This window comes from Neovison vison, chromosome 3 (genome assembly GCF_020171115.1).
Source record: "Neovison vison isolate M4711 chromosome 3, ASM_NN_V1, whole genome shotgun sequence".
NCBI classification, from domain to species: Eukaryota; Metazoa; Chordata; class Mammalia; order Carnivora; family Mustelidae; genus Neogale; species Neogale vison.
The window spans coordinates 90,400,235-90,416,742 of NC_058093.1; the positions used below are offsets into that span (position 1 = coordinate 90,400,235).

At 34.7% G+C, this 16,508-nt stretch overlaps 1 protein-coding gene across 1 annotated transcript in view; it reads left to right on the forward strand.

Annotated features, from left to right (window-relative positions):
* Nucleotides 1-16,508, forward strand: part of LRP1B (LDL receptor related protein 1B) — a 1,985,448-nt gene that overhangs the window by 1,401,825 nt on the left and 567,115 nt on the right. Inside the window, exon 32 of the mRNA XM_044242553.1 lies at nucleotides 3,607-3,756. Coding sequence (XP_044098488.1) covers nucleotides 3,607-3,756 — 150 coding nt within the window. The remainder of the gene's footprint in view (nucleotides 1-3,606; nucleotides 3,757-16,508) is intronic.

Here is a 16,508-nt window from a genome sequence, read left to right on the forward strand (position 1 = left end):
TGTTTTCATCTCAGTCACCCTCACCCATTTGAAAACATTTTAGTACAAACATAATCATATTTCTTTGCATGGGTTTAGGACACTTTTATAAACATGCTTATATTTGATGTTTTCTCATGGCTATTGATTTAACATTCTAAAATCATTGAGTAGTTTCAAGTGCATCAAAACACTCTCAGTTTACTGCTTAGTGATTCATCTTTTGAAATAGTGCAACAGAGACTTGATTCAGAAATTATTGCAGTAAATGGACACCAATTAATTCTTCAGTGTTATTAAGGCCTAAGTGTATGAGAATAATAAAATAAAAAATCTTATGCTGTGAAAACATTTATATTAAACACTTTAAAAATCTGTACTTCTAAACAGGCATGTATCTATGAATTTAAAACGTATTATCACCAGTTTCTTGAGTTCATAATAGGATTTTAAAAATACTTCAATTCAGGGCACTTGGGTGGCTGTGTCAGTTAAGCATCTGCCTTTGGCCCTGGTCATGATCTCAGGGTTTTGGGGATGGAGCCCCACATTGAGCAGAGAGCTCAGTGGGAAGTCTGTTTATCCCTCTCTCCCATCCCGCTCATGTTCTCTTTCTCTCAAATAAATAAATAAAATCTGAAAGAAATATTTCAATTTTGTTTTATAAACCCAGGAATAAACATGCTCAAGAACATTCAGAGATTAAGCTAATACATTTAACAGAAGAAAAGATATACAAGCTAGGTGACTGATCACACAAATATGTAGGTTAATATAGGAACTTAATTATTTTTTCCTGTGAATCTTAAAATGATTAATCCTACACTATTCCATCATAATATTAATGCAAAAACCTAAGCCATGCCAAGTAGACCTATTGAATCATTGCCCTTCTTCTCTGTTGTCATAGCATGTGGGTTTAGGTAGTGCATTAAAAAATTCTGTTGTGGAGATAATTCAGCTTTAGTAGACAGAACTCCTTGAAGACAACTTATAATTTTAATAATGAAATTAATTAAATAACTCATTCGTTCATTCAGTGTTTATAAATTTTCTTCTCTAAGCATTGTGCTTGGTATTGAAGATCAAAGCTCACTACCATACTACTTCTTTTCTTTAGGCACTCAGAGTCCATGAACAAAAATGTTGAGTAGTAAACTCTGGGGAACTCTGACCCCAGCACAGTAACTTCCCTGCTTTGTAAAATGACTGCTTTATACAGCCTATGTTAGAGTCCAGAAATCACAGGGTGTTAGGTGGATAAGAAAGTTCTGACACTGTGGGTTAATCTGACGTTGGGCGCATTTGCTATCAGTGCACCTTTTCCTTAAAAAAAGGGGGGGGTGTTTGAGAAAACTTAGACAAATTTAATCCCTTAAGCAAGGCCAGACAAGAATATTGATTTTAAAAATAAAGGTGAAGAAAAATAATAGATTAGTCTATTGAAGCCAGGAGTGAAATTAGTGGTGTAAATGCAACTCCTTTACAATTTCTGCAGATGGGTCACAAATATGACTCTTTAGGTTCTTTGCAGCCAAAGCAAAGAGAGAAATATGATCAGTTACAATTTTATATTTTCCACTATAGCTTTTTCTGGCATGGAGCCCTGAAAGAAATTTCTCCCATGGGTCCTTGTATAAAGAGGTCACTATGTGATATATTATTTCAGACACTATATCCTGGGAAGTGTAACAGTGGTTTCCCTACGGCTACTTCATAGCTTCCTTCATTTAAATCAAGGGCACAATGCCAGAACTCAATTCAGCAACAGATTAAGTGAGGGACAAAAATTCAGCAATCTAAAAAGCAGATAGCTCTCTGGTGGTTTCGCTTGATTGAGAGATAAAATTTGGAATATCTAGAGGGATAATTGATTAGAAGGAATTCTTTGTAAAGGTATTAATACACTTTTCCATGAAAATTTGACTAGAAAATGTTTGGTGTATATTTTGTTACAGAAGTCTCTAGTAAGATATTCTTCATTGCTGATTAAAGATAGAATTATGTGATTTAGATAGCCAACTAAGTAGAAGGGAAAATAGACCACATCTGAACAATAAGTTGTCTAAACCAGGATTTTTACTAGAAAAAAAAATGCATGGAGGTGACTCAGGAAATATCTACAAAGTAACTGAACTTTCTCTGATAAAAAATTGAATGATGGATGACCTTCCACCTGAAAATACTACACCAAAGAATATGAATGTGATAGTTTTTGATTATTTTCTTAAGTATTTAAAGCCTATCTCCCACAGTAGTCATAAAAAGAAAATCTGAAAACTTTATCCCTGAAATGTCTAATTTTATATTTATTAGGTTTATTCTGTACCTTTCAGACTTCTATTAGTAAAACATACTAATAAATCAATAAATAGCTGATATATTACATAGACTTGTAGTATTATTTCTACTTGATTAAAACTGATCTGATAAATCAACTCCCTGGATTGGGACTATCTTTATCTAGAACTATTTGGACTATATTTAACTCTTTATCAATGTACTGGAGCTCATGTGATTCTCTTCAAGTATCTCCTTCCTTCCTTCCTTGTGTTTTTTTTTTTAATTTGTCTTAGTTTTTTGTTTGTTTCTTTTTTTAAATAGGAAAGGAATTTTTTCTGTGTGTGTGTGTATGTGTGTGTGTGTGTGTGTGTGTGTGTGTGTTTTCTCTGAGGAAGACTCCAGAACCAATTTATTGTACCATATGCCTGAATATATGTCCACATGTGCTTTTCCACAAGAAACTGTGAGTTATAGAAGTTCAACATGGAACCATAGTTATTGTTACATGAACCCTGAGTCTACTGAGCATGCCAGTAATTAAGTAGATGTGTTCCAAGAATCCGCAGCAATCAAAATATACATATCCTGAGACCTTGAAAAATACGAATACCACTATAACATATGATATTATCCATAAAATGCAATAAAGCTAATCCACAGTGATATGCTGTGATGTGGCGATAATGATCCTAAGCCTTTGGCTTGGTTCCCTTACTAGATGGTTGGTTTATCGCCCCACGACAGATTCTAAATAAGCCCAGCTCAATTCCATGCTACAGTGACATTACAGTTTTTTGAAATTCTACTTTTATATTTAATTGAAAATCAGTGAAATCAACAAGTGAATCTATAGCCGAACTGCCTAAGGTGAGTGTTACTGAAAGTAGGGCGGAATTAAAAATTTCATCAATGATATTAGTTTCCCCAAAGAGTATTATGTATTAAAATTTTCTGAGGCAAAGCAGTGTAATGAGAAGGGCAGGCAGTTAATTTGGAAATCAAAACTTTGTTAAACTTTGTTAAACTAAGGTCCACTTGCTACCTATGGACTCACAGATTTCTTAACAATTCTAGGTATTATCTTTCTTACTGATGAAATGAGACAGTCATTGCTCTCAGTGTCATAGATTGTTGTGATAATCAACAGAGATAACGCTTAAGTGCCTATAAAAGTATATTGTTCCACAGATAGTTATAACAGTATTTTTCCCTATTAGCCAGATCTTGTTTTTAAAGGCAAGAACCTAAGCTTGCAACTTATTTTTCCCCCTCAAATATAGTGGTAGTTGAACATTACTATTTAAGTGGCTACTGTTATGTTTAAGTTGTATAATTTAATTACAGGTCTATCGATAGACTATGTGGAAAACAAGCTTTATTGGATCAGTTCGGGAAATGGAACCATAAATAGATGCAACCTGGATGGTGGTAATTTAGAAGTAATAGAGTCAATGAAAGAAGAATTAACAAAAGCTACAGCCCTAACCATCATGGGTAAGTGTAATGGTTCTATAGCTAGGATGCTGTGTATTGATTGGGGTTGATTAATTATGACCTGTTAAAGCTTAGAAAAGTTACTGCTCCATTAACACCAGAAGCACATTCAAATTATACATCTCTATGTGAGTTTTTCTTTTTTCTTTTTTAACCTTAGCAAACAGACTTGTAAGATTATCCAGATCAGGGACTTTGTGCTGTTTACAATACAAACTTTACCATTATTGATTCTTGGCTGTGACTTGTATTATTTTACGATTATTTTCTTTGTTCTACTGCAATATAAGGGCCTTGTGTCTTTGTCACAATAAGGTCAAATATGGCTTATCTCTGCTTATAAAGGATAGCTTGATTCACACAGATAATTCAAAAAACAAGGCCACAGGGACCATTGACCAAAGAATAAAATTATTCTCCCACAAATAATTCTTTCTTATTTTTAAGGATGATTAGTCTTACTGTTTTGAGTCTTATTTCCTTTCTTTTTGGTTCAGTCTTTGGGGGAAAAAAAAAGATGTTAGATGAAAAAGACAATTAGGAAGCTAACAGGGAAGTATGGCTTTTCATAGAACAAATAGTCAACTTCTACTGTATTAATATTAGAAGTTGATTTTTGAAATATGAATTTTAATACAAAGTAGTTTGAGCTTTAGAAAAGATATAAGAATACCATAAAGAAGTGGTTTTTGGTGAGGATGGTTGTGCCTTTACTTAATGAATGGCTGGCTATAAACTGACCTTCATCATAGGTCAGCAGTATGGGGATTAGATCTTCCACAAAGAATCTCAGTAGTATGTCTGGTTATAGAAAGTCAGAAAACTGATTTCATAGTTCCAACTTTAAATATGAGGTATTCTGGATAGTGTGTGTGTGTGTGTGTGTGTGTCTATGTACTATATACATAATTACATGTATATATACACTATATATATAACTATATGTACTGTTTATGAAAAGTCAGTGTGAATGTATTTCTAAATGTTTATATAGGTAATAAATTAAGTCTCTTAAATCAATATTCTACAATCTTTCTTTCTTATCATTTCCCAAATTGAATGTTAATTTTATTTTTGGTTTTGTTTTAACTAATGACTATTTTAAAAAAAGATTGTTTCAGCCCATCGATTAATATACAAAGTTTAAAAGTAAATAGTTGTTAACTGAGAAAGATAGGAAAATTTATTCTCTACTAAAAATGTGCTTTAATCACCTTTTATTTCAATTAGATTTCAAATATCTGAATAAAAGTGAATCCATTTTAGATAATGCAAATTATTATTTAAAACAGGATGAGTCTGGGATATAAGAAAAAATTAAAATTCTGTTCAGTTCAACATGTATTTAGAATCTTCTAAGTACAGACAGCGTACTTATCTCTGAAGTACAAATATAAACATGGACAATGTTCTCAAACAAAACAAAATGAAACATACATTTTTGTGAGAGAGAAAAAAAGATTGTTTCAGCCCATCATCAATCACAAAGAATATTTCAGTTTCAATAGCTGAGAAATACAGTTAATAAATATATTTGCCTTAATAAAGTTATGAAAATCACATGGAAATGCATGGGAATACACTTGTGAAAATGTAATTTTTTTACAAACATCAAAGGTAAAGTCTGGCCTCACTTAATTTGATCTTTAAAGCACTCTGGAAATTTACCGCTTTGGTCATTTGTAGATATCTGACATAGTGTGGCATCAGACATTAAGTAGTTTTGTTTTGCTGTAGTTTTATTCCTAATGGCTGTCTTTCTGCTATCATTTTCACCATTCTTTTTCTAATTATTCTTAGAATTAGTGTTATTTTTTAAAAGTTTTTCTCCAGAGGAGGAACTTAAACTTGTAAAAAAAATCTTATTTTTAATAACGTCCCAGGTATCTTTCTAGACTTTGGACAATTCCTATATTGTTTGAAGAATGTTATATTTTCCAGAAATTACACACACACACGCATGCACACAAGGATTGTATCTGACAAGTAGATTATTTTAAAGCATACATTTATTTATAATATTCTTATAAGGCAATAAGTAAAATAACATTATGTTATATTACTCAGCTTTGGCAAATTAACAAGAAAATTTTGTTTTATGTATACTTGTACATATTTTAAATTATCTGAGTAAAAATAGCCGAGTTTAAATTCTGCAACAATCCCAAAATCACCACCCACATTATGTTTTCAAAACTTGAATTCAAACATACCTTATGAAATCGACCTAAACTAGCAAATAATACAGCCAAGGAACACAATAAATTAGAGGGAAAAATGTTAAAATATTTTACAACATTTCAAAAAGTCTTTGACTTTTTAGTAGATATATATGTATATATGTATACTATAAAAATCATTTCCTCATACAATAATGGAAAGCTTTCTAAAGGTTTATTTCTGCTAACGTGATTGCTACCCACCCTGCTGTTAGTAGAAAATGAATACTAAACTTACAGAACTCAGTGCTGGAAACAAAGTCTCAGAAATAGAGCAGTAGTCCCTTACCTTACAGCAAAATAAAATAAAATCAGTTAGTTTTCTTCCCTGATAAAATCAAAGAGTGGGAGTTTGGGGGAGGTCCTAATGCCTATATTGTAGCAGCACTGTGAAGCTGATAGGACATTAGCACCACATAGGGAGCTCAACTTTGCATACACTGAAATTGTTTTAACAAGTGAATGGTCATGTATGTATACCCCCCCCCGTCACCATAATTTGATCAAACCCAAGAGATAAAAAATAAATATAATAAAACCTATTAATATCTCTGTTTTCAACAATTCATTCAGTGGACATATCAAAATATATTTTGAGTTTGGAGGTTTGAAGCTTAAAGGACAGTACCTTAGAGATGCTGCAGAACAACCTTGTTTTATAAAGTTCTCTACCTTGGCTCTGAACTTGCTCTGTGGCTCAGATCCCCCCTTCTTTGAGAACCTCTCTCCTCTTTTTCTTTGGGGTTGGAATAAAGGACAATGACCTGTTTCTTGCTGAAGCTAAGTATTATATAAAAAGGGCAATATAAGAGTAAAACAGGAGAACTTTACAACTTCCTATCCAGGGGATTACAGATGATTATAGCTACAAATGTTTAAGGAGCTACTTACCTACAGTAATACTGAATTTACACATCTAGAAAGCAAGGAAATAATTGGCCTATGACGTTACCAGTTACATTCCAGTGTACACCACCTCCTCAGACATACTACCCGGGCAATTATAACTAACTGAAAGTCTGTGTTTCGCTAAAATTTAGTAGTTTTCCTAAAATTGAATGAAAATTCTATTTAGACAGTTCTTACCATTTTTTTCAAACCTCAAAGATGATAAATTATAACTATTTAGAGTTGCCAGTATTATTTAGAGTAAAATATACAAAAGAAACTGAAAGGAACTTTGAAATATTAAGATTAGGTAAAGTAGAAGGTTAATAAAGCAATGAATTGATGATTTAACCAAGTCTAAGACCCCAAGATCAAGATTTCTAAATCCAAACTTTCACACTTTGATACTTCTTGCAAGAATTAGTGCTAAACTTCTGTCCCCTTGACTGTGGCCTAGACTTAGTGACTTGTTTCTCATGAATAAAATAAGACAAATGGGATGGTGTGTGACTTTGGAGGTAAGGTCGTAAAAGGCATGAGCCTTCCTCCTTGTCTCTCTTTCTTGGATGGCTGACTCAGGGCAAAGCCAGCTCACATGTCATGTCCACACAGCAAGGAACTGGGACCTTTGGCCAGTAGCCATATGAGTCAGTCATCTTGAAAGTAGAACCTCCATCTCAGTTAAGATTCAGATGACTATAGTCCAAGCCAATGCATTATAGCAATCCTAAGAGACAGCTCAAACCAGAACCACCAATATACCTGCTCCCAAACCCCTGACCCACAGAAACTGTGAGACACAACAGATGTTTATTGTTTTAAGATACTGAGTTTCAAGGCTATTTGTTAAGACAGCAAAAAGATAAATAATTTATATGTCATTCCATCTACAGAACTCATTCTTTTATATACAATTACAAATCAAATCCTTATTTAATAGAATCAGAAAAATTGTGATGAGTAAAGTGTGTCAGGTGTAATAAAACCCAGTCAGTCCAGTATGATGGTCGGTAGAAACTAAGTCTAGGCTTCAATATCCAGACTCATATGGGAATGGCAGGAAGTATGATAAAACTGGAGAAAGCTAATGCCTCATCTCTCAGGTCTACTTATTTTTACCATAAAGAACATTAAACAGTTGTGCCAGAGCTTTCATTTTGCAAGAGAGGCAGGAAATCCAGTTAAAACAAAACAAAAAACATACACAGAAAAAAAAAAAAAAAACCTCTCAAGTTTTAAATGTTAGCAAGGAGTCATATTTGAAAAAAAAAAAAAATGCAGGCTAACGTACTCTACAGGCTTACCCTGAAAATTAGCATGATATAAACCAAGCAAACTAACAAAAACCACCATCACAAAGCTATGGATGGGCATACTTGATTCAGCCCAAAGAACAGCAGTTAGTTCTCACCTCTGGTGTGATCATCATCATTTATACTGGTGACTTTGAATTATTGTAAGAGGATGGGATTAAGGCTGCTAATGCCTAGCTATACCAGTAGAGAAGTCTAGGTAAAAGTCAATCAGTCAGTCAGTCCATCAATCAATCAATCACCTGGTAAAGCTGGCATAATTTACAGAAAAGAAATGGTCTCTCTCCTACAGGACAGGATGTAATGCTTTTCCACCAGGCTTTTGTGGTCCCGTTTGACCAGACTTTGTATTCTGCCTGAGGTATATAGAGATGAAGAAACTATGAATATGGGGTATTAATCTTATTTCAGTTCAACTTAAACTAGCCTATAACTTTTTTTTTTCCCAATTTATTTATTTTCAGAAAAACAGTATTCATTATTTTTTCACCACACCCAGTGCTCCATGCAAGCTGTGCCCTCTATAATACCCACCACCTGGTACCCCAACCTCCCACCCCCCCGCCACTTCAAACCCCTCAGATTGTTTTTCAGAGTCCATAGTCTCTCATGGTTCATCTCCCCTTCCAAATTACCCAAAAGCACATACCCTCCCCAATGTCCATAAGCCTATCCCCCTTCTCCCAACCCCCTTCCCCCGGCAACCCACAGTTTGTTTCGTGAGATTAAGAGTCACTTATGGTTTGTCTCCCTCGGCTTAAGTGGGTAGGAGAAGAATCCATGAAACAAGATAGCCTATAACTTTTAATATCAAATTCTTCCTCATTTAAAAAAAAAAAGGTGACCTTATCAATTGTCTTTCTCAAACTGTCAGAGCCAGCACAAACAATAGTTTCTGCTTTCAAATGCAATAGCTTGTAACTCTAAAATTATCTACTACTTATTTGTCTTCGATATTTTTCTCAGTATATAACTGCTTTTTATGGGAATTTTCTTTTATAAATATACTTCAGTTTCATGAAATACTGATATTCTAGAATGTTTTCTCACATGATTTTTAGGTTGTTTGGGCTATAAAATAGGATACAGTCAGCTATGTCATATTTGACTATTGATTACCTAGATACAAAACTTTTTGTTTGTTTTTGTTCAGCTTTCCTCATAACTTTTGGCATTTTCCTGATCATTAATGCCTGCCGGAGACAGTGAGGTTAACTTAATCAAGTTGCCATTCAATTTTAGGTGTCTTTGTGAAAAGGAGGAAGAGGTTGACACTATTGACTAAAATTAGGATTTGTGGGTTATTTATGGATTATTTTTAACAAACTATTTCTTTTCACTGTCAGCATCTGTAGCTTGAGAGGAGAGTATATATATTGTGTTCACATTGAAGAGAGAGTTAGAAAAATCAATTCATGGTCCTGAGAGGAAAGACACAAATTAAACAAATGAACTGGCTGATACAGACTTATTGGTATTTGAAGAAAATTAAGATGGAATTCAGGAAAGAGTAGGATAGTGACTTATCTGTATTTTGTATTTTTGGGGGGTGGAGCAGGGAGGATCTGAGACAAATGAACCATATATTTAAAATAGAAGTGGAGGTATGGGAATTACTTAAGCAAACTTAAAGAAATCTGTGTGTCTACATAAAAATTCCTTGGCGCTTCTGGATTTAATAGTCAGCATCTTCTTGAATCACAGGCTGATCTTCATATAGTCCATTAAAATGTGTCATGTAGTAATTTGTCAAGCTTTTCTAGGGTAAGAATTTGAGTTCAGGGCACTACAAGGGGTATATGCTTGAATTTAAAATGTCACCCCTTACTCCTATCTTATGAGCTATTTACTCATTGTTCTTTGCTAAGCCACTGAATATGCAGTTAGTATTGTTGAGATTCAATTGCACACCTAATTTTTGTTTTGTTTTCTGGTGCTATATGACCTTTGGAAGTTGTCTTTGTGATGGTATTTACAGATAAGAATCCCAAAGTTAACATGACATGTTCTTGAACGTCGTCTGAGGGAAAGACCTTCCTCTGCTCTGTGGTCGTTCTAGCTGGATTTAGAATCAAATTGACATGACACAGATGAACAGGAAAAAAATCAAATTTAATAGTTGTACATATGAGTAATGAAGTTTTTAATGGTGGTTTTAATGAAATTTTTAATGGTGGTTTATTAAAGTACAGGGGCAGGACCCATGGGCAGAATGAGCTGCGGCACTGCAGTCCCAAGGAGTGGCTGATTATGGGCAGGTGAAGACAAAGAGGATGTTCAGAAGGACTGTTATGTGTAATGAAGACTCTCAGGATACTGGAGGCCTGGTTATTGTGAAGCTAAAGCTGTTTTGCCCTCTAATGAGACACTAACATGAAGACAGCTGGGAGTTTCCTGGAGGAATGTTATACTCCTCCTATTACAAATCCTTGTCAATGAGCTGTAGGTTTCGAAGAAATTCAGCTTTATTCACTTTAACTTCTGCCTCAACCTCCCTCCATTTTATGGAGGGGAGGATGATGTTAGGGCTTCAGGAACTGAGTTATAGGTCTTTGGAAGTTAGACTATTGATAAGAAAGCTTCTTCCTTGTAAATCACTAGGACATTTGTAAACCAAGGGAGCTCAGGTCTTGCAGGATTGTGATCTCTACAAGTGCACTATTTCTTCTTCCTTTAGGGAAGCCAGAAATGCCTCAGAAATTTCACATATATCCCATGGTGAAAGGGAGGGTTTGCAGGGTGTCAGCTTCTGCTTTGTCTCTAGCTTGCCTTCTCTTCTCTCATCATGAGGAATCTACACACATGAAATTCCAAAAAGAATAAGTCCAGATGGAACTTACATGAGCTGAGGAGAAGGATAGGGCCCTCAGGATGACACAAAGGGGAGAAAGCTCATTAATAAGAAGAGAAAAGAGATGTTTAGAAAAACCAGGTTGCTCTGTTACTGCAGATAAGTTTTTTAGGTAAAGGGGAGTCTCTGTTAATCATTCTCTTCCTGTTACAGGGTCTCCTTTCCAATGTAAATTTACACAGTTGTGTAGGAGGCAAAGAGCTTTTCCTGCATTAGCTGGGGTTTGATTTCTTACAGCTCAGAATAGTCTTAATGCCAGCGTGGCCCATCTTGGGTCAGCCTTCTCTGGGCCTCTACAATGTCAATGTTTATATACAAAATGGATAAGTAGTCTTACTTATATACAAAATGACTAAGTAGAGAAACAGCAAAAATTGTGAATAAAAATAATGTTCACTTATGAAATTATGCTAATCAGAGTTCATATGCATCTATTCTAGTTGTTAGGCAAACTTATTCTATTTTGATTTTTAGTTGAGAATTCAGTGGATGTTTACAACATAGAATTGCATAGATTACTTGTCTTAGAATAGGTTTGTACTTTTTATATATATCTAAGTAGCTATCTCCAATATCCATCTAATCTTAGAATCACTTGCAAAACTTGGCTAACTTCTCTTTAAAATAAAAGAAAGATTGACTCACAGGTAAAGGCAAAAAAAAAATCTTTAATTATGCATTTTCTATGAATACTTAAACTCAACTGATTTCTCAATCACAGTTTAAATATATTATACTATTGATCTGTTTCAAGTAGCAATTTGCCAGAATAGGTTTAATATGTAAATATTAGAAGGATATTGAATTTTGGCTACTGTTAGGATCAATAAAGGAGAAAAGGCATGTTTCCTGTGCATTTTCAGTCTCCTATCAAAAACAAACTCTGCCCTTTAATGAATAGAAAGTTGGCTTTTCACTTCTCTTGATTTGGTTATGCACCCATTTGTTTTAAGTCATTGCTAACAAAATAAATGAATCATTTGCTCTTTAGGGAACCCTTGGAAGGTTATAATAAATATAATTCCTACGGACATTTGATTATACTTTTCATAGGCTCATTTCACAGAACTGAGGTCATCATTATAGCTGCTATGGAGAGTCCTAGCATATGGGTAGTTTGTCATGGGGAAGCCAAGGCTGACACATTAAAATTCTTCCAGAACCATCTGAGTATCAGAGAAGGGCATATGTTTTTGCTTAAGAATGAATACAGTGTTAATATTGTTGGAGATTAGATGTTTCCAATATTCCCAGGAGAATTTCTACAACCAAACAGTTATAATTGTCTGTTTCTCTGCAGACTGAAAGAAATGCTAAGCTAATGATAAAAAATTAGTCTTGGCCTATACTAACATGGTTTCTTGACTGATTTCTCAAATAAACACACACGCGCACACACACACACACACACACACACACGTGTGTGTATATATATATATTTTTTATATATATTATTTTCAGCAAAATATTACTTGGTGTAATGAGTAATATTAGGGTTTATAAAAATAAAGCATATCTAGCACTCGGTTTTCATACTTGCTATGGATTTCCTCAGATAGATAATATACCTTATAGATAATGATAGGAATGTGGAAAAAAAAAAAAAAACTATACAACAACCCAGTAAAATTGGCATTCAGAAATCACCAAAAGTCTTTTTTTTCCTACTTTACTTCCTGAAATAAATTATTATGGCAGGTTGTCATGGCATCTATGGGATATTGTAAATGATGGCAAGTGACAGACTGTGAGTATGGTATGTTTTGTCTGTCTACAGTCCTTAGACTGAACACTCACAGATTGAAAATAAAATTTAGTCTAGATGGATACTCGGTCTTCTTATGACAAGGCAACGGCTCTGATAACTTACAATTCTTAACTTGAATAATCTACCTTAAGAAGTCATTTCCTATTTTATACAAGTCTACATGTTGTTGGATGCAGGGTTTTGTTTTTCTTTTTGTTTTTAAATCAAAGCTTGCTAAGTATTTCTCTGCCTCTGCTTGTGAAAAGGCTGAAACTTAGTTTCAATAAAGTCCATTCTTCTTGTGAAAAGTTTCCCTTGCTTTCCTTCTTTTCTTCTTTCTTTTAATGCTCTATCTTTTTCTCTGTATCTTGGACATCACTGATAGCTCTGCCCCTTTATTTGTTTTGTTGTTTACTTGTTTAGCCTGTTGATTTTTCTTCACAGTCTAGCTAGATTCTTAACAACTTTTTGTTTGGGCTACTGAATGACCCCTTAACCTTTTTTCCACTCTCTGAATCTCCAGTCTCCAAACTTTCGGGACCTGCTGTGCTCAGACTGTTATGCCCCAATAATGGGTCCTTGATTAAAGGAGCGAGAATGATATAAAGCGAGGGTCAAGCAAAGCTTTATTTTGCTCTAAGCATCAAGAATCTAACCAAACGTTCGGGGACGCACCTTTTACAAGAGAGGGCGACCCTTCTCTGTTTCACAGACTCGCTTTTAAGGGCAAAGGCCATGCAGTCGGGCCTGGCCACGCACAGGTGGCCAATGAGATTGTAACACACACAGGAAACTCCACAGTGATGCTAGGTGACCAACTGAGTTACAATTTACCCTAGTAGACATTTGAACCAGCCTATTACACCTTGATTAGGATTGGCGCCAAAAAGGCTCCCAAAGGGCAGGGGCCCATACTCTTTGGTAGCTAGGGAGACAGTATGCAACCCCCCACTGATCCATGTCTCCACCTGGCCTGAGCCACCCTTATATCTGGGCTTTGTTACCTGGAGCTGGTTTCCGGGACTTCTTTTTAAGTGAATCCCCTGGGGGAAGGGGAGCAGGGACAGTTTAAGGGTTAAAAACAAGGTTTTTGTTTAACCTCAATGAAAGCCTCTTGCTAAAGTATGAAAATATAAAATAGGTCTTTACACAGACCAGCTGTGGCACCCCTACTCAGCTATAACATTTCAGGGGCTGAAAAGCACTCACAACTTAACTCCTTTTCATCTACCAAAAGTTGTTTGTCAGGTAATTATTAGTGTCACTTTATGGATAAAATAAGCTAGAGTCAATAAGACATGTTAAAACCCAAAGCAGTGTTGGTCCCACCTTACAAAAAAAGAAATTTACGGTCAATGAGATTTGTGAACATTCACTCTTCTGGGACTCACCTGAGATCTTGATTCAAGTTACGTTCTATTTTTATTACCAGGAAGTACATTCCTAGCCATAACTTGATTTTTCATGTGATCCACCTCTACCCCTGCTTCCTGTCAGTCAGGTATGATACATCCAGGCAAACTTCCCCTGTATCTGATTATACCCTGCTTATTTATATTTGTCTTGCTATTTCTTGTTCCTTGACTACTTTCCATATTTATCACCTACCATCATGGGTGAAATGCCACCCTTCCATGCCTACTTCAACTTTACCTCAATGTAATTTGAGGTTTTTCTCTCCACATGACCCCTTTGTATTTTCCTAATGCAGAGGAATATTTTTTGTCTTTTCTAATGTGAATCTGTCTCACTTTTCCATAATTTGGGACATTTTATTCATATATGCATCATTCATGACACACAGCAAGATGCTTTACACTGAGTACATTTCAATAAGTAGTAATAGAATGTATGAATAAATAAAACAATGACCATCTACATGAAAAACCTCTGCCACAGCAATCAAAATGTATTTTCAAAGCATGCATGTTTATGCAGACTGGTCACAACCATAAGTCTAATGTAGAATTTAAATATGTCCTGAAATAAACTTTGAGAGAAAATATTTTATAATATAATGATTTAAATTGGAAAGGGAAAAATGAGTAATAAGATAAATGTGTAAAATATATTCAGTTATTTCAGGCACTTATTGTATATGCATATGCATATCGAAATGCAAAAAAAGAAGGGTTAAATTGGATTGTGTTTGTTCTCAAAAAAACTAAACAGCTTAATGGAAGAAGAAAATAAAATACTCATAAAAAGCACAAATAAAAGACTTCCAAAACAAAACAAAAACTGGAGTGTTTGGAATGGTTTAGGCTCTTAAGGCTAGCCTCTCACTGCTGAGCCTAACAGCATTATCCTCTTTAATAATAATAATTGACAGTCTAAATAAATAAATCATTCTAGTATTTAGGTTACAAATCTTACCTCATGTAATTCTCACAGCAATCTCCCGAGACAGGTATCATTAACACTGCTTATCCCAGAGGTCCCAGCAGAGGCTCAGCCAGCCTAAATTAATCACTCAGGGTTACACAGTTAATGAATAGTGTAGCAAGCTTTCTAGTTATGATCCTTAGACTTTAAAGCCTGTGTTTCTTCTAGGAATTTCTTCTAGACATAGTTATATTAAGATGTATGTACACTTGCATACACTGAGTTGTATGCAAGAACATACTTGGAAGTTGTATTGTGATTAGGAAAGCCAAGGGAAAAAAATCTGTATATCTATTATAAATGAATAGACAAGTGAATCATGAAATATTTGTACAGTGAAATATAATGCAGCTATTAAATATGAGGTAAATCTATATTTTGGTTTGAATATTAGCCAATATATATTTTTAATGAAAAATAGCTAGGTTCAAAAAGTCTATAGAGACTGCACCAATTTTTATCTCATGTTTGCATTTCTTTAGTTAAATACACAAATTTATATGTATTTTCAAAATCATATTTTATCCATTATGCTGCCCTGTTTATCTCAATAATTATTATTTACAGAGCATCTACTCTCTAAATGTACACGTATTATTGCTAATAGACACAGTAACTATTAAAAAAAAATAAGTACCGCAACTGCAGCATTACTGCCACAAACAATGTGGATTGTCCAAGGTCAAACCTGGGTCCCGCACATAATTCTAACTCCAAAGTTAGAACTCTTTTCACTACCCAAGTTATTATCAACCCAAGGCAGTTTTGTCCATTGGACAACATTTAGAAATGTCTAAAGACATTTTTTTTTAAGATTTTATTTATTTATTTGACAGACAGAGATCACAAGTAGGCAGAGAGTCAGGCAGAGAGAGAGCGGGGGAAGCAGGCTCCCTGCTGAGCAGAGAGCCCGGATGAGGCGCTGGATCCTAGGACCCTGGGATCATGACCTGAGTTGAAGGCAGAGTCTTAACCCACTGAGCCACCCACCCAGGTGCCCCTAAAGACATTTCAGACTGTCAGAGCTGTGGGGTAGAGAGGTTGATGCCCTCATTCTAGTGGGTGTAAAACAAGGATACTGGTATACACCTTAAAAGGCACAGTGTAGTTTCCCTAACAAGGAACTATTTGAATCAAAATGCCAGTAGGCTGAGGTTGAGAAACCTAGATCAAAAAAAAATTCCTACTGTTTTCTTTCTTTTAAACGTAATGAAATGAAAAAGAGTCTGGATTTGTGTTTTTTATGATTATATGTATCTTAGTCTTATATATCATATATTATAATGCAGATAGCAATTTATTTGTCCTAATTTCAATTTGTTTACTCATTCAAACAATGAGCAAGTGAC